Below are 19,145 nucleotides of genomic sequence, written 5' to 3' on the forward strand. Positions count from 1 at the left end.
GAGCAGCAGCAGTGTATAACACCTGGTATAGGCCTGCTGCTCTCACCATTACAATGTCCTACTACATAGCCTCTGCCCGCTCTTTCCTCTGCCAAAGGCTCCGTCACCACGGAAGGGTTTCAACCCCTTGAGACCTTTGTATTTTTTATCTAGAACATTCGACCCCCAAGGGGCAGAATGTTCTAATAGTCTTTTAGCCCACCGCGATGGGCTATACCGGCCATTAAAGGCCTGCCCCTTGTCAAAGGCCTTCTCAGTTAGCAAAGGGGCGGGCCTTTAATGCTGGAGTGTTTTTTTTAATGGCCGCTATGTTGGACTATAAGGCTATCTGAACTCATCTCCACTGATCCGTTCTGCAAATATGGGCAATGTGGATCTTTCGCGTAAGGCAGTAGCTGCTCTTTTTCTCCATGTAGCTTTAGTCCGAAGATTTTATGACAAGGATTTGATACATTCTTTATAACCAACTACTGAGCACGTTATGACCAATCAGGGTATGTACTGCCTGGTAGTTTTTAAAGCTAATTTGATGGGGACACTATTCGGGAAGCAATTGCCTGAAATTTGGAATCTATTTCATCCTGTCTTGACAGTACTCAAGAGCCCTTTTTTAAAAATATTGATTTCATCTTCTGTTGAAGAAGATATATTAAAAAAATATATGAAGCAACATAACTTGATTAACATTGAATGTCACTCAGATCTACAGGGCTATTTGTTTCAAGTGGAATATTGTGTAGTACTGATTGGAGGTCTGGACTTTCATCTCATTAACCCTACACACTAAAGTGAGACCAACTAGGAATGCCACTCCAAGTAAAAGTGCTGCAAAGTATGCACGGCTTTGAAGAGATGGACCATTAAGCTTTGAGGAGATAAAGTTTAACTTGCAATGGCAGCATGATTTCTGAGTGGGTGGGTGAATGATTTTTGAAGAACCTTCAAAAATCGTTTTTCAGTGGATTAATGAAGGAGGTACAGAAAAGATTCTTGTAGATGGTGCTGAAAATCCCTAATTGAACCTCCGTTGAAGACAACTCCCACCTAAATATGGGAAGTGGAGCAAAATTATTTTTCTACTTGACAGCCCTAAGGTATTTTTCCACACAAAATATGCAGAATCTGTTACACCTGAATATATATATTATTTTGGTGGAAGAACTTTTTGCTTTTCTAAGAATGTTCATTCAGTCTGGAGGAAATATTTACAGACCATTTCAATTTGTCAGTCCACCCAGCTCAGTGACTGCTTATTGCAGTGCACTGTCATGTCTTGCACTGTGGAAAGAAGCTCTGGTCTGCATGGCAAACGATTGTTTGCTTGTTTGTTCCGATAGGTAAAGGAATATGAGAACAACCATGGTAAGATCATTCTAGGATAACCAATGTAACTCCCAAATCATCTTTTGAGAGAAAGGTGTAACAAAATGAAATGCTCTAGTCCAACTCATTGATAGTGCTTTCCTCTTAATTCCGTTCTACGGATACCTGGGTGCAAAGACTCACTGTTTAACGTTATAAGCAGATTCAAAAAAATGTATCTTCAACTTTTGTCCATGATGGATGCCTTGACCAAGAGCTTCCGAGCAGATGATTCATTTGTGAATTTCTGGTATGGATGATCTGCTTAAGGAATCAGATTTCTCATTTTGGCACTCAGCGTGATACGTCAATGCTTGAGGAGCTGAGAAGCGACCCCATAAACATATGGGGCCCTAGGGACCCTGCCAGATGTATCTGGCAGGGTCCCTAGGGCTGATCAAGGACAATAATAGCTATAAACTCCTGCACAGTTGTAAGTACGAAGGCTTATGTCACAGGCCTCGAAAACTCAACTCAGGTTGGGTGGACAGTGTTCCTTTCCAAAAAAACAAATCGGGGGTATCAGTCTGTTACCAGCCACCCACGAACGAGCTCTGATTGTTTTGCTTGCAGTCCTGAGACAAAAATCTCCTTGCTCGAGGTCCAGCTGTAAATTCAAGAGCATAAATGTAGGGCCATGTTTTCAAGCATTGATTCAAGTAAGTGGGCAATGGTATTGTGGCCCTTTTACACTGGTGGAAATCCAGTGGACACCCAGTAACCACCGACTATCCCAAATCCACACAAAAAAGACCTTGAAAATGTTTGGTGGAAGCATTCAATTTTTCAACCTGGATCCCACAGCCTGACATGAATTATCCTAAACTGCATTTGGGATGCCTGGTGGTACACTCTAGATTTGCACAATATCTTTAATCAGTTTTGTACATTTGTGAGTAGTCCATACTTATTTTGTTCAGGACAGTCAAAAGTGTAGTCACTGCTATGACAACATTCATGTTTTAGGAGAAAATAAAAAACACACAATTAAATTTTACCCAAAGTACTGAGAATTATGGAAGAAAATGGGATGGCAATTAAAACAGAAAAAAAAGTTTCTCCCATAAAACTGAAGACGAGTATTTGGAGCATGTCACGACCATGAAACATGATGAACAATATCTAAATTGCTATACGTTGTTGGAGACATTTAGTTAGCCACTCCTACCCCAGGCGACAAACGATTTACAGAGGGTGTGAGAAAGGGATGGGTGAGTGGACAGATTCTGCTGGCGGAGACTATTGTGCGTTGTCACAGGGGTGCCCAGATCCTTGCAGCCCTTGCTCCCCTTAGGGTAGAGCAGGGCCTACACTAGGTGTGTGAGTGGAATTGTGCCCTTGAAATAAGAGAAATACTGTTATAGAATTCATTATCTGGAGGAGGAAGGGAGTCATCAAGACACCATATTAGCCCTGTTGATAAGAATAGCTTTTCCCCGAGGGAGACCACGTAGCATCACAGCGCTACTAGAGGGTGTTCACAAGGCATAGCAACTGGCCCAAGAATGTATGGGAAATCCATACAATAGGCGACAAGGCCCCTTTTGCTGGTAGATATTGGACTCTAGTGCGACACAGAGGATGCGAGTTTTACCTATATCAAAGGAAATATTTGGTTATGGTAACTTAGACATCTGAAATGTACACTAGAAAAAGAAAAGAGATGTGGCACAGGGTATGGAGAAAAAACGAAAATAGGCACACACAGAGTTATCAGACTGAAGGGGCAAATTTATGAGGAAGTGGCAGAGCGCGGCGTTAGCCTCCTTGGCTTAACGCCGCGCTCCACCACTTCTGAAACACAGGGCTGCACCATATTGCTGCGTTTACCCCTGAGCTGGCGCTAAATTTAGCTGCCTAGCCCCAACCCAGGCACCCTTGCACCATATTGCAAGCATGTCTGCGTTGCAGGGGAAGATTGTTTATGTGCATGAAGGTGTCCCTTCCTGCATATAAACAATCTTTTTAAATGGCGTTTTGTAACTTCTATGTGTGCTGTTCAATGGAGCACTCATAGAAGTTGCAAAGGGGTAATTTCTTTAATGTTTATGTGCAGGAAGGTGTCCCCTGCGTTTTGCTGTTTGTGTTTTGCTGTTTGTATATGTGCTGCACAACACAGAACACATGGAAACAGCAAAAACAAGGAGAAATTAAACATTTGTCCTCGTTTCACCAGGGTAAGACCAGGTTTTCCCTGGTTTTAATTTTGGCACTGCCCCATATTTATACCACCCTTGTAAATATGGGGGAGTGTCAAAATCAATGGGCGCTGCAGTGGAACGCCCACCACAACACCCATTGTTCTTCAATTTCACCTTAAGTATAGCGTGAAAGGGTGCCTTATTTACAAGGCAGCGTTAAGCCACCTTAAGTAGCTTAAAGGGACCTTGTAAATAAGACGAAACCCCTATCGCCACCACAACATCCAAAAAATTGATGCTGTGGTGGCGGTAGGGGCTTGTATATATGCCCCAAAGTGTTTGAACTTGAAAGAATATTTATAAACAGACTAAGACTTTCAACTCTCGTCCTGTGATATGGAAACTAAAAGCAACTTCTGAAGGAGTGAGCACTTTTAGACTGTTCATATACTTTCTTCTTGTTCTTTGACCTTTGCCCTTATCTCATCAGGTGATGTGCTCCTCCGGTATCCCGTTCATCTACATCGCCCTGGCGTACGCAGGACTTTCCTGCCTCATGTTCCTAAACTGCTTCTTATCTTGGTACATACCACCCTGTACTGCAGGAAAAGAGGGCAGCTACAGGTAAGAGTGGGCCATGTTACATTACAATGAAGGACGAGGCTTCTCGTCCAAACAGTAGGCTGGGCATCTATTATCATTATCCATTTTCTTTGCTGCCTTCTAATTCGGCATTGCGTGTGAGGCATTACGCTTTGCATCATTTCCTTTTCTTTCTGTGGAGCTTAGGACCTAGTACAGATTGATTTCACTTCATTACTGTCCGTCCGCTGCTCTTCTGTGACTGAGGTACTATTTATTCTTTTTTTGGCATTTCTATATAGCGCAAACTCGACCAAACTTGGTGGTATTGCAGCCCTTTACATGAGCATCAGTTACATTACACAAGTTCACATTCATTAGGTCGCAGCCTACCTTTCTGCGCAGCTGTCTGGTTTGCCAAAGACATCTTGGGGACATTCAGAAACTTGACCTAGGAGTGCATTCCACCAGTTGCTTACTAGCAGATTTATAGGTTGTAACTCAGATTTCCTGACTTTCTATTTGCTGACTTTACTTGGTTTAGGCTGTCCAGCTGGAATTTGTTTCCCTTGTTTACTGTATTCTTCCACAAACTTCCACAAACTTGCTTTCTGTAAAAAGATCTTTAAATCTTGTTCTTATCTTGTCAAATTTGCTGTGCATTCAAAGACAGAGGTCAGATGTCAGGCTGTGTCTGCCAGGGAACTTGATGTTTATTATTCTTTCTCTGACTCCAAAGTGAGAGGTTTTATGTGACAATCATACTGGCTACTGTCGTGTCTTGCTTCTTCAGGCACGACCGGAGTCGGGTAGGTGATTCAAGTATGCTTTATTGGTATCTTGCTACGGCGACCACATGTCTAGCCTCTTGCCCTGCTACCCTCGTTCTGCCCATCCCCCACCTCCATGACCAGAAGTGGTGTCCGGTTCCTTGCCCCCTCCCCACCAGTCGTGTTCAGGGTCCTAGTGCCCTTGTGCCCAGGTCACGACATCTCCCGTTTTGTTACAGAAAATGACAGAGAAATGGTGATTGCCAAATAGTTGTAGAGAGAGGAAATGAGAGAGAGAACGATGAGAGAGATGAGAGAGAGATAAAAAGAGAAAAGATGTGTCCAAAGACATGTCCTTGTGTCTTCATTACATTTCTTCAGTCAGTCTTTTTGGTCTTTTGCGCTCTCTTCTTTGGTGTGTCTCTCCATTGTCCATCTGCCCGTCCTCATCCTGACTCATGCCTGCGGCCCCTGTTGCGACATCGCTTCTGTCTTCATCCATGTTCTTCAGTTCCTTGAAGTGTGAGCTGTTTCGTGTGATGTGGTAAGGACCTGCGGTTGCTGTTATCATGGGTCCTTATACCTCTATCGCTGTTAATAATTCCTTTGAGAATGGGCTGTCTGATTTTCTCAGCTGCCACTGCCGCACTACCACAACATCCCCTTGCTTGGGGTGTGCAGGAGTGGCATGTCTCCTTGCATCGGCATATGCCTTCATTTTTTTCCTTGGCCTTTTGGTCTCTGATGGCGATGCTGCTATGCTCTGGCGTTGTTGTTGCTTCCAGCTGCGGTAGCCTTGTCCTGCTTGATCTCCCTAGCACTAGCTCGGCGGGACACCGTCCTGTGGAGCTGTGAGGGGTGTTCCGATAGTCCCTTAGTACTTGACATAGGGCTATCCTATTGATATCTGTGCTAGCTTTGCTCTTTGGACAGCCTTCTTTGTTTCCCATGAATCTTTCCACCATGCCATTTGCTTGTGGCCACAGCAGCGTTATCTTCCTGTGATTGATACCTAGATAGTCCATAAACTTTCGAAATTCTTCCCCTGAGAATGGCGGGCCATGGTCTGTCTTTAGCGTTTGTGGGGAACCCCTTGCTGCAAATATGTCATCCAGAGTTGGCAGCGTTGCACTTGCTGATGTTGATGATACTTGTCTCAAGATGGGAAATCTCGATAATTCATCAATGATCATGAGCAGGTAGTTGCCCGTTTCCAGAGGCCCATAGAAGTCTACTGCCAGTTCTGTCCACACTGCCCATGGGAGCTCTGACATTTGTAGCAGTTCTGGTTTTGCTGACTGCCCTGTCATTTGGCAGATGTGGCAGTTTGTGACGGTGGCCTCCACCATGTTGTCCAGCCCCGGGAACCACACTTTCTCCCGTAGTAGTTTCTTTGTTGCCACCATGCCTCTGTGTGATTCGTGTGTCAAGTTTACAGTCTGTCTCCGCAAAGCCCTTGGCATCACTATTCTTGTCCCCCTTATTATTATTCCATTCTCGGTCTCTGACAGTTCTTCATGAATCTTTTTGAATGCCGACATTTCCTCTTTGATCACTCTATTTTCCATGATGCTGTTGTTGTTCACATGTCTCCATCTTTGTTGTCTTGTTACCATTTTTACCGCCTGCATTGTGGCCTCCTTCTCTGTTTCTTGCTTCAGCTCTGCTATCGTTATCGATGCCGGAGTGTTTTGTTTCAGTACAAAGTTCAGGTATTCCTCCGCTATGGATGTGGCTTGAGGTGTCTGCGGCAAAGGATGCCACGACATGTAGTCCGCCGGGTTGTGTTCTTTCCCTGGTTTGTGCACGATCTTGAAGTTGTAGTCCATCAGCCTTATGCCCCATCTCTCGATTCTAGGTGGTATTTTCACATTTGGATTTCCATAGATCGTTACTAAGGCCTGATGATCCGTTATGATAGTGAATGGTTTCCCGTATATGAATATGTGATAGTGCTCACACGTCCATACTACTGCAAGGCTTTCTTTTTCCGGCTGTCAATATGCTCTCTGAATGTCGGACAGACTTTTGCTTGCCTACGCCACAATGTTTCTTGGGGAGTCTTTGCCAGGCATATGTTGTACCAGGATCACTCCTAGTCCCACCGGGCTGGCGTCCACCGTCAATTCTGTTCACAGCAGTGGATCAAAGTACGCAAGATGGTCCATTGCTATCACTGCATGTCTGATGGCCTCAAACGCCTTGTTGCATTCTTCCGTCCACATGAAACTCTGGCCTTGCTTCTTCAGTTCTCTCAGTGGTGTGCTTACTGTGGCAAAATCCTTTATGTATCTCGCGCAGTAACTGGCAAGCCCAAGGAATGACCTCACTTCTGCAACGTCGCCCGGAGGATTAGCTTTTTCCAACGTCTCCACTTTGCTGCGATCTTGTCGCATCCCTTTTTTGGAGAAGATGTGTCCGAAAAATACCAGTTCATTTCTTCCTATTTCGCACTTGTCTTCATTTAGCGTTAGACCTGCTTGTTCCAGCTGTGAACATACGTCCCGCAGCGCTGTGTCATGCTCGTCATCAGTTCGACCAAACACCAGAATGTCATCACTGTAGTTGAGGCTGTTTTTTACCGGCCTTATTACCTGCCGTATTGTTTCTTGAACTATTTCTGTCGCTGATGAGATGCCAAAACTCAGTCGCTTGTAGCGAAATAGACCCATGTGCGTGGAGAATGTCGTAATGTACCTTGACTGTGGGTCAAGCTCTAGCTGATGATATTCTTTGCACAGGTCCAGCTTTGAGAATCGGCAGGTGCCAGTTAGGCAGCTGATCCTGTCATTGAGGTGTGGTCCAGGGTGTCTTTCCCTTTCAATTACTGTATTTGGTATCCACATGTCAACACAGATGCGAATCTTGGATGTGTTCTTCTTTAGGACTGCCACTATTGGTGACACCCATGGTGTCGGCCCGTCTGCCGGCTCTATAATGTCCTGACTTAGTAGCGTTTGTATTTCCTCCTCTACTTGCGGTTGTAGGTGTATCAGCACTCGTCTGTGATGTTGAGCTAGAAACTTGTGAAGCACCCTGCACTTTAAACCTGAGCCCTGGCCCTGCAGACGCACGCAGCACTTTGTTCCCGGTCCCTGGAGGGACGTGAAAAGCACGGACGCGGTCCCGCATCGGCGGGAGACCGCTAGAAACTTGTGAAGCACCCTGCACTTTACCCTGAGCCCTGGCCCTGCAGACGCACGCAGCACTTTGTTCCCAGTCCCTGGAGGGACGTGAAAAGCACGGACGCGGTCCCGCATCGGCGGGAGACCGCTAGAAACTTGTGAAGCACCCTGCACTTTACCCTGAGCCCTGGCCCTGCAGACGCACGCAGCACTTTGTTCCCGGTCCCTGGAGGGACGTGAAAAGCACGGACGCGGTCCCGCATCGGCGGGAGACCGCTAGAAACTTGTGAAGCACCCTGCACTTTACCCTGAGCCCTGGCCCTGCAGACGCACGCAGCACTTTGTTCCCGGTCCCTGGAGGGACGTGAAAAGCACGGACGCGGTCCCGCATCGGCGGGAGACCGCTAGAAACTTGTGAAGTACCCTGCACTTTACCCTGAGCCCTGGCCCTGCAGACGCACGCAGCACTTTGTTCCCGGTCCCTGGAGGGACGTGAAAAGCACGGACGCGGTCCCGCATCGGCGGGAGACCGCTAGAAACTTGTGAAGCACCCTGCACTTTACCCTGAGCCCTGGCCCTGCAGACGCACGCAGCACTTTGTTCCCGGTCCCTGGAGGGACGTGAAAAGCACGGACGCGGTCCCGCATCGGCGGGAGACCGCTAGAAACTTGTGAAGCACCCTGCACTTTACCCTGAGCCCTGGCCCTGCAGACGCACGCAGCACTTTGTTCCCGGTCCCTGGAGGGACGTGAAAAGCACGGACGCGGTCCCGCATCGGCGGGAGACCGCTAGAAACTTGTGAAGCACCCTGCACTTTACCCTGAGCCCTGGCCCTGCAGACGCACGCAGCACTTTGTTCCCGGTCCCTGGAGGGACGTGAAAAGCACGGACGCGGTCCCGCATCGGCGGGAGACCGCTAGAAACTTGTGAAGCACCCTGCACTTTACCCTGAGCCCTGGCCCTGCAGACGCACGCAGCACTTTGTTCCCGGTCCCTGGAGGGACGTGAAAAGCACGGACGCGGTCCCGCATCAGCGGGAGACCGCTAGAAACTTGTGAAGCACCCTGCACTTTACCCTGAGCCCTGGCCCTGCAGACGCACGCAGCACTTTGTTCCCGGTCCCTGGAGGGACGTGAAAAGCACGGACGCGGTCCCGCATCGGCGGGAGACCGCTAGAAACTTGTGAAGCACCCTGCACTTTACCCTGAGCCCTGGCCCTGCAGACGCACGCAGCACTTTGTTCCCAGTCCCTGGAGGGACGTGAAAAGCACGGACGCGGTCCCGCATCGGCGGGAGACCGCTAGAAACTTGTGAAGCACCCTGCACTTTACCCTGAGCCCTGGCCCTGCAGACGCACGCAGCACTTTGTTCCCGGTCCCTGGGGGGACGTGAAAAGCACGGACGCGGTCCCGCATCGGCGGGAGACCGCTAGAAACTTGTGAAGCACCCTGCACTTTACCCTGAGCCCTGGCCCTGCAGACGCACGCAGCACTTTGTTCCCGGTCCCTGGGGGGACGTGAAAAGCACGGACGAGGTCCCGCATCGGCGGGACGCGCGCGGGCGCGCCCGGGCGAAGACCGGGCCAAGACGGGCCCGTCTTAGCCCGTCATAGACTGAATTAGACTGGTCTGGGCCACGTCCCTTGAGCTTGTAAGGTACTGTGTGAGCTGGTCCTGTGACTGTTACTCTTGTGTTTGCATATTAAGATCATACGCTTTTGATGTTCCGGGTGTGATCTTTTAGTTACATATTTTTAATACCTAAGGAGGGAGAGTAATATCCACTCCAGAACTGAGGTTGGAGAGTACTAACTATGGGTAAACGAAAGGCACAAACTGGTCCCCATAATGCAAATAAACAATCCAACCCACAGACGCGCTCACGACAGACACTACTCACCTACTTAACTGGGGCAGCGGGAGTAATTGAGCAGCAGATACTAACGGTGGAGGAGTCGATAAGTACTGCCAACCTAGAACCCTCTACTAAGTTAACGGCCGATAACAATATGCAGTGGCACTTTAACACTTCTGCTACACTTGCACCAGCAAATATTACTACTAATGGGTGCAGTGTGGATATTTCAGATCACATCTCTGAAAGTGATCACGAGCAGGAAGACCAACCACCCCCGAAACGACCAAGAAACCCAGCTCCCACACAAAAACCAGCGGGAAATCTTAATGTACCGCCGGTAATACCCCAACCAACGACGCGCCAAAATACTTATAAAAAGGCTCCCCAGATAGGGTACCATAAACCAGGGGACAGGAGCAAGCAATTAGGCACTTTAAACGCACAGATTACAAAGGAGGTAAACAAGATGAATGTTAAATTGGACTCTTTGGATGCTTTCATTAGGGCAACCCTAGATAATTTAACTAATAGAATTGGGAAGTTAGAGGATCTAGTACATACCAGCGTTAGTAGTACCCAGCAGCTCTCTGAGTGTCTATTAGATATGCATAAACCAAAAAAGGGAGGTAACGAAAAGAGAGACAACTGTCAGCTGGCCGGTACCCTGCCTGATTGCAACGAGGAACAGACTAGAGGCTTACCACGTAGTTTTGCTCACAACCCCTCCTCTAAACCTGAGATCAATCCAATCATACATTCCCCAACCATGCTCACAACTTTGAATGTCGGCGGTCCAAACTACATCCCCGCCGTTACTGGTAAAGATCGTGCAGTTGATCAATGGAAAAATAATCCGGATTTACCACCCGCAGTGACCCCCTATGTAGCCGTTTTAACCAATGTACCGAGCCTTCCAAAGGGAACCATAGAATCCTGGGAGAGCTTACGAAATAAGTCACTACATTGGCTAGGCACTAGAACCGGCCTCACAGAAAGGTTGTATGATGAATTCAAGTTGGCCAGAAGGGCACCGTGGATTGGCAAAGGCCAGAAACTTATGAGAGGGGACTGTGTGATCCTGTCATTTAAAACCCCAAATCTGGTCCGGGAAATCTTGCACAGAGCAGGCTCCCTCTCTACCATCACTCAGGGCATAAATTTGGTGCCACTAGGCTTTTTTTACCATCCAGATAGCCTAAGTAAACCGGCCCATTTCAGGGAAACATCTACTTCAGGCCCCCCAAGTTCATTTAGTATCCCTGTTCAAAACCGCTTTGAAATTTTCTCAAACCTCAACTCAGTTGATTGACAACAACTGAGAGAACTTCACAGCACTGATGTATTCAATACCAAAGATCGGGTGGACAGAATGAACTTCCCTGAATTACAACCTGACACCACCCTGGAAGAGCCACTCGCACATAATGACCCAGCAAACTTCCCTGAATTACAATCTGACACCACCCTGGAAGAGCCACTTGCGCATAATGACCCAGCAAACACTACCTTAGTGCAAGCTGTGCCGGGTCCTTGTACCTGGGAGGGAGTGTTTAACCCAGATCAACAAATTGATTCATTACAACCCCAAGACAATAGAGTAGGGACTAATGATCATGAAAGAGCCCAAGAGGCTAAGAGCAAAATATTTTTTGGGAACATCGCTGGGCTAAAATCAAAGGTGGATAACCCCCTCTGGATCGAGTTTATCGATAACGCTAATGTAATTAATGTACAAGAAACCTGGATGCAAGACCCCCTACATATCAATGGTTATAAAACATTCCATACGCCAGCCATTGCAGTACCACACGGGAGAGCCAAGGGGGGCCTCTCCACATATGTTTCTAATTTTTTTATTGTCGATAAAATTGATTTTCTTTCCACCAATCCCTATTATCATCTTGTGACCCTCCATCTGAATAGTGCCCTCTGTCTAGTAATGATAAATTATTATAATAACATTGTACCGACTCTGGTTACAGATACCCTGAGATCATTGACCGACTTCCTGCACACACTAATTGCCCGACTAAAGAAAGAGGTGCTTGTGATCTGGGGTGGGGATTTTAATTCTTCTTTATGTAAACACTTTGACGACGATGTATGTGGGTTAACTTATGGCAACGGGGAAAATTTCGCTCATTTCTCACACACGCTTTATGGAGATGTTTTAAACGATCTAATGTTTACATTTGATATAGGGTTTGCTAATAGACTGTGCTCCCCCATGATTCCCTTTTCCCCTACATTTCATGCACATGGTCGATTATCTACTATTGATTTTATCTTGTTCTCATCCAGATATTCCTCTTGTATCAATAACTTTAAGACACATGAGATAGTCCTTAGTGACCATTTCCCTCTTAGCGTTGACGTAACTACGTCCAAACAGAGCTGTACCACTAGATCAATAATTGCTGACAATGTTGACCACATTGTTGGCATTAGACAAAATGGGTTTGCACTAAAATGGTCCAACGTAAATACTAATGAACTTATCTCAAATATAGTTACCAATTGTAAAAACATGTTTTTGAAGTGCCTCGACGAGACCACATCCAGTATTGAGATTAGGGAGAATTTTCTGGCAATCTCGAAATACATAAAAGAGTCATTATCTGTTAAAAAGAATAAGACCTCGAGAAGCAAATCAGGCTGGTTTAACATCGAGTGTTCAGAAGCATATTCTTACCTTAAAAACTGTATTCATGCATCACCTAAGAACACTGAACACATAAGGGAGGCAAGGCGAAATTACAAAAATGTCCTTAAAAATGCTAAGTCTATTTTAAAACTCAATACTTGGCGGGCATTACGTGACGCTGCAGATAGTCGTGATTTCTCTGCCTTTTGGAAAGTGGTGAACTTACCTTTCATGGCAGATAAAGATCTGGCAGTAATGGAGGTTGCCATCTCGGAATCTGAATGGGTCCAACACTACTCCAATCTGTACAAGAATTCAAACTCTGAGGAACAAGGTCCCACTTTTAATACATTGGATATAGTAAATGATTTTAAAATGAATTTTACCTTAAATGAAATTATTGCAGCTATTGATTCTAGCCCTTCTGGTAAAGCTCCAGGCCCAGACGGCATTCCTGCGGACCTTTTTAAATCTAGTACAGCATTATGGGGTCCTCTTTTAACCCAGGTTTCTAATGCATGCAATTCTACCTTTTTACCAACTTGGTACGAATCTTTGAGCGTGCCAATTTTTAAAAAGGGTGATAGATCAAATCCAGCTTGTTATCGCCCGATATCGTTGCTGGATTCTACCACCAAAATCATAGGCCGGGTACTACTTAATAGACTACAGACCTGGGCTGACGAACAAGCTATCATTAGTGACCTCCAATATGGGTTTCGCGAGGGATTGGGCACAGTCGAACAGGGGTTGAACCTCCATATTTTGATGGAAAAATATACAAAGGCAAAAAAGGGTAGATTATTCATGACCTTTGTCGACCTTACGGCAGCTTTCGACTGTGTCCTGCATGACAAGCTGTGGTTGATTCTAGAAGGGCTCGGCGTAGATCTTTTAATCATTTCGTTTTTAAGGGAACTTTATTCGGGGGCCAGGGCTAAGGTAAGATATGGAAGAAATGGAGAATGCACGAGGCACTTTGGTATTGAGAAAGGGGTGAGGCAAGGCTGCGTCCTTGCTCCATTTCTTTTCACACTCTATATAAATGGTCTGGAAACTATCCTAACCAAGGAGTGTAGGGATCTACCCAAGGCAGCAAAACGTTTCATCCCGCCACTTCTGTATGCAGATGATGCTGTTTTAATGGCCCGTACCCCACTTGCTCTACAGAAGGTAGTTAATTCTTACACTAGTTTTATGTCAAATTTGGGGTTGTCTATAAACTGTACAAAGACTTACACTATGAATTGCGGGACTGGGACAAACAGGAGGGCTAAGACTATATTTATTAATACCAGCCCTATTGAGCAAACTAAAACATTTTCCTATTTGGGGATTTTATTTGAGAGGACAGGAAGCTGGACTGAGTCGATTAAGAATAGACATCTACTGTTCGTCAGGGCATTAGCGGCCTTGTCGAACTTCAGTCGAAAATTAGGCAAGCGCTCACCGGCTGAACTTATACACATCTACAAGGCAAAATGTGTTCCTATTGCCATCTATGGAGCAGGCGTTTGGGGATATGCTGATACACACACTATGCAGACTGCGGAAAACAGGTTCCTGAAGTTCCTCTTAGCAGTACCCCAAAGCACCACAACATATGCAATACATATGGAATTGGGTATCCCATACCTGGAAGATATCATTAAAATCCAACCCGTCCTTCTATGGCATAGTATCTGGATGTCAGAGGAAACAGGATTTAACCGCTACCTACTCACCGATGTACTGAAATCAGACGGTGTTAAATCCATCAGGTGGCTGGAATACGTGAAAAAACTCATGCTAGACATAGGCCATCCAGAATACTATATAGATCCAACTACCATGCGTACTATTTCCAGGAAAGATCTTAAGGCTTGCTGCATGGAGCATCTTGATGATAAAAGAATAGCTATTGAATTAAAAAAACCTACTGCCCAAGCTCATTATCTGACCCTGTCCTCACCTACCATCCAGCTATACCTATCCCTAACTGATAATGATTTTGATCGTTTTCTGTTGACTCGTTTTAGATTTAACCTGATATTTAGACTTCTTAGCTTCCCAATGATGAACGACTGGTCCAAACATTTGTGCAATTGTCCTTGTGATGGTACATCCATGCAATCCACTATTCATGTTATTCTATTTTGCAAATTTTATGAAGTGCCAAGAAAGATCTGGATTGTACCAGCCTTGAGGACCCTTGGTTTAAGACGTTGTCGCCCTGCCCTCTTAGCCTTGCAATTTCTAGAGAACAAATTCATCATTGCTACTGTAACTGTATTTCTTAAAAATGTTTTTAGATGCCGGAAAACAATGATTATGTGATTTTTAAAACTCCTATGTTTTGATTGGGATTTTAATGTTGCAAAGTATATGTGTCTTTTAACATTGTACTTTGATGGTTATTGTATTTTATAACCGAATAAAGTGAAATGATGATGATGTTGAGCTACTGGTTTTACTGCCTCATTGATGTGCAGTGTTATTTGCCTTCCTTTTAGTTTCCCTAGTCCATGTAGGATTCCTGAATAGTCTCGCAGGATGTTCTTCTTCTCTGACATGTGGTATGTCATTGCGAGGAGGCCCATCACCTGTGCTGTGACGTTGCTCAATAGACATGGTGTCGGAATGTCACCCTTCAGTACGTGTATGTCTTCCTTGCTTGATCAGTCTTTGTATATCAGTGTCTCTGTAAACTTCCCCATGTTGATTACTGTTTTTTTGGTCCCCAAGTGAATACGTCAACAGTTGATGGCACTAATGCTGGCTTTGTTTTCATCTTTTCATATTCTGATACCCACATTATGTTGCATGTGGCGCCGCTGTCCAGCACAAATCGTGTGTGTTTTCCCAGCACAAATCGTGTGTTGTGTTTTCCCATATCTATGTTCACGGTCGCTGTCTTTTTTACTTTATGTTTCTCTATTAGGTGGATGCTTTCTCACCCTTTTGCTTCTTCTGCAGGGGCGACATTGGACATCAGGTATAGTCGTTCTACATTCTCTTGCACCGCTTCTCCGTCGGAGTCAGCTGACGAGCTGCGGTTTGTCGTATCCATGTGCCTGGCATATCTGTTTGTCGTCATCCATGGTCTTCCAGGTCGTCCTCTTTCACTTTTGAATTGTGTGCCCAAACACGCGCTTGCAAAATGGTTGTTCCTGTTGCACTTTCTGCATATCTGACCCATTGCCAGACATGCTCCGGTGTGTGGGAACTCGAGTCCGCATCTGTAATACGTTCTTTCATGTTGTTTCCTTGGCGGTTGCTAATTGTTTTCTTTCTTCCAGTTGTTCATTCTGTTGCTTCCGACCATGCGGTGCGCTTGTTCCATTTGCCTCTTCTTTCCCAGCTCCATCTGTTTTGCTTGCGCCATTGCCCTTGCTTCTGCTCTGGCCATGGTCAGAATTTTCTCCAGCGAGGTCGGTTCTTTCAGAATTCGTGTGGAATTCCACCAACCGACATCCTTCAATGATGCACAGGCGAATTGCTTGTTCGTTGTCGAACTTGTCAAATTCGCAGTGAGTGACCAATTTGCGCAGTCGTGTTGCAAAATCGGCAAGGGACTCATATGTGTGCTGGAATGCGATTGCGAAAGTGTATCTCTCAAAGTCAATGTTTCTTTGCGGGTCGAATCTCTCTGAGAGGCACTTGATTAGTCCTTTGTATGTTGCCGTCTGGTCTTCAGGGAATGTCACTAGTAGGTCGTCGACTTCGTCCCCTACGAGGTTTAAGAATAGATCCAGTTGCTTAGCATCTACTACATCTGTGGCACGCATGTATCTTTCGAACTTGCGAATCCATTGTTCCCATCTGATGCCTAGCTGTGGTTCTGAGAGGTTGAATGGAATGGGTCTGCGGAACGTCGCTTGCGCGCTGGGTTTGTCATTTGCTGGGTCGGTCATTGTGGGCCTGTGGCACTTTTTTCTTTGATGCCTCCGCGCTAATTTCTGTTCTTCTCTGATATGTTACTTTTGCTTTCTTTTCTTTCTTTCTTGCGTTTTTCTGTTCTATTTCTTTTGTTTACTTTATTCTTCGCTGTATGCTTTCTGTTTGTCTTCTGTATTCTTTTCTCTTCTTATTGTCTCTTTTTCCTTCTTCGCACAGCTTACTTCCTCTTATTTTGCTTTATTCTGTCTTTTTTTCACACTTTTTGTCTGTTTTTCTTGGTTTCCTTACTTTAAAATGGCTGCCGGGTCTCTCGCGCGGCGGATTTGCTGATTGGCTGTTGTGCCTGGTTTCAAGATGGCCGACCAAGTCTCGCGAGATCGCGGGTCCTGTTTGAGCTCCAGCCTGACTTAACCCCTTGAGTGCCCATGGTTGCGCTGTGCCCATGACGAGACTATCTCGTCATGAACCCCGCCCGCTAATTCAACTCCCGGCACAGGGCGGGGAAAGGGCGGGGCACACAAGGGGTTAAAGATAGCCGCCGGGCCTTCTGATTGACCGCTTTCGCCTGACTTAAAGATGGCCGCTGTGCCAGTGTCACCCACCTCCTCCAGTGGTATCTCAGAGCACCACTGGGGTGCCACAGACTCACTGATTAGCCTTAGATTGCTATGAGGTATTCCCTTCCCTTCATCTCTAACCTTCTGAGTGCTCAATTGCTTCCTGCTCTCCCAGCCATCTCCACTATTAGACCCCGATTCAGACTCAGTCTGATGCTGCCAGGCTGCCAGCCTTGGAGGGGTCAGACAGCGAGAAGAAGGCCTCCAGGGACTCTTGAAAATCATGCAACTCATTGAGGCTATAACCTCCCTATGGCACAGTTAATGTAGTGTCCCCTTCTAGACTGATAAAATGCTGGGCGGGAGCCTCTGCTGAGGCTCCTGGAATTACTATGATTTTTTTTATTTTTTTTAATGCAGATTTATATAGCGCGAACTCGACCCGAAGGTTTTGGAACGCTTTACATGAGCACGGGTTACGTTACACAAGGACACATTCAGGCACGGGGAGATTAAGTGATTTGCCCAGAATCACAGGATGTGGGCGGGACCCCGAGGCTCGAACCTTGGTTTCCAGCACCAAAGTCGGCAATCTAGCCGATGGACCACATCCTCTCCCAATCAAGGGAATCAAGGGAAGAGTTTCAAGCTGGGTTATGTAGCAGACATTACCAATAGCTTTCACTGTGGCCATATCCTTGTTCTCAGTCTCAGTGTTAAGTACATCGGCTGGTGTCATTGGAGTGTGGGACCCTGGTAGAGACACTCACAGTAGACACTACATCAGATGCACCAGCACTGGTTTGGGCTTCTTGGGCTCCTTTGGTGCTTTGGGCTTCTTTCTGTGTGTTTCCGACGTCAGCCTAGCTGCAGGAGCGGAAGGAGGCTCCAATCCCTGGCCCGATGCTTTGCCTATATCAGTCGTCCATCCTGGCTGTAAACACCGTGGGCGTGGACTAGGCGTCCCGGCATTTGATCTTAATCCTATGCCACTCGTTGGGTGCCCACCTCGGGTTCCTGGCATCTGTAGAGAGCCACTCGGGCTCTCCACTACATTGTTGCGCTAACTCACGCATCCACGCACCCCTGGGGGCGGGCTCGCCCCGAGGGGATAAATAAAGGTGGGCGAGACCGCACGTGGTCTCTATGGTGTAGCCCAGTAACATATACATGTGTGGTGTCCTTTACTATCACCCCGAGTAACTGCAACCCCCTGGCCTGCACCTCTACATTGGCGACGAGGCCGGTCGTGCCCGTGTGTGCGACGCTGCTGCCTGACCGCAGGGGCCCACCCGCGCTGATCGCGCCCCCCCCTCGAGCCTCCCTCAGCCACCGTCGGTGGTGCCTACCCGCGTGGTGTGAGAGGCGGCCTGCCTCCGTCCGGAGCCTGCTGTTGGCGGTGCCCACCCGCATGCCGAGGCACTCGCTGGTGCCGCTGGTGTTCTCCTGTGTCTGGCCGGGAGAGTGCCAAGCAACGCGCGCCTCTCGCGCTCGGCGATCTCCGACTCCAGTGAGGGGTCCTCGGACGGCTGCCCGCTGTGCTGCCTGCTGGATTTTCGCCCGCTAGCGCTGCTCGTGGCTGCTGGCTGCACGACTCGAGCCTGCCTGGGGGTGGCAGCGCGTACATTCGGAGGTGAGGAGGCCGTGCTCGCTGCAATCAAGCCTTGGCTCCTCCACTGCCCAGCCTCCCATCCACCATTGGCACCTGCGACTCCTGGCTGGAGGGACAACAATCACACAATATCAAAATTGAATGAGGAACAAGCCATCCCAATGCCAAATCGTCATTAACTGTCAAACCACAGGCTCTCACCTGCATAACCAAGTCTCAAGGTTGTCCTTGTACCCCAAGGGACTGGCTCCATAACAAGGTGCATACCGCCATCGCTCTGCCCCACAAGCTACTTCATCGGGACGCCAGGGGCGCGCGCACACCTCTCCAAGAGTGCTACACAGACTGCCCCACGCCCCAGCATGACCACGCAGCAAGCAACCAACGCGAGCACATCGCAAGGGGGTGGCCCTGCTGCAGCCGTGGTCAACGCTCCGCCGCCGCCTTCAGTGGTCTCACACACCGTGGTAGCTCCCTTACCCCCTTTCAGTGAAGCATCGGACCCAGCTACCACGGCCCCACGCTGGAAAGCTTGGGTGGGTCGCCTGAATCACTACTTCCGAGGGACCCGTGAGACGGATGGGGCGGTGAAGAGGTCGCTGCTGATCTACTATGG

At 47.3% G+C, this 19,145-nt stretch overlaps 1 protein-coding gene across 3 annotated transcripts in view; it reads left to right on the plus strand.

The window, feature by feature from the left end:
• Nucleotides 1-19,145, plus strand: part of LOC146811936 (large neutral amino acids transporter small subunit 4-like) — a 356,611-nt gene that overhangs the window by 198,129 nt on the left and 139,337 nt on the right. For all 3 annotated transcript variants that reach the window (XM_085618902.1, XM_085618904.1, XM_085618903.1), the window contains exon 7: nucleotides 3,994-4,127. In XM_085618902.1, the coding sequence (XP_085475028.1) occupies nucleotides 3,994-4,127 (134 nt within the window). The remainder of the gene's footprint in view (nucleotides 1-3,993; nucleotides 4,128-19,145) is intronic.

The sequence above is a fragment of the Triturus cristatus genome, chromosome 7 (assembly GCF_964204655.1).
Source record: "Triturus cristatus chromosome 7, aTriCri1.1, whole genome shotgun sequence".
Classification (NCBI taxonomy): Eukaryota; Metazoa; Chordata; class Amphibia; order Caudata; family Salamandridae; genus Triturus; species Triturus cristatus.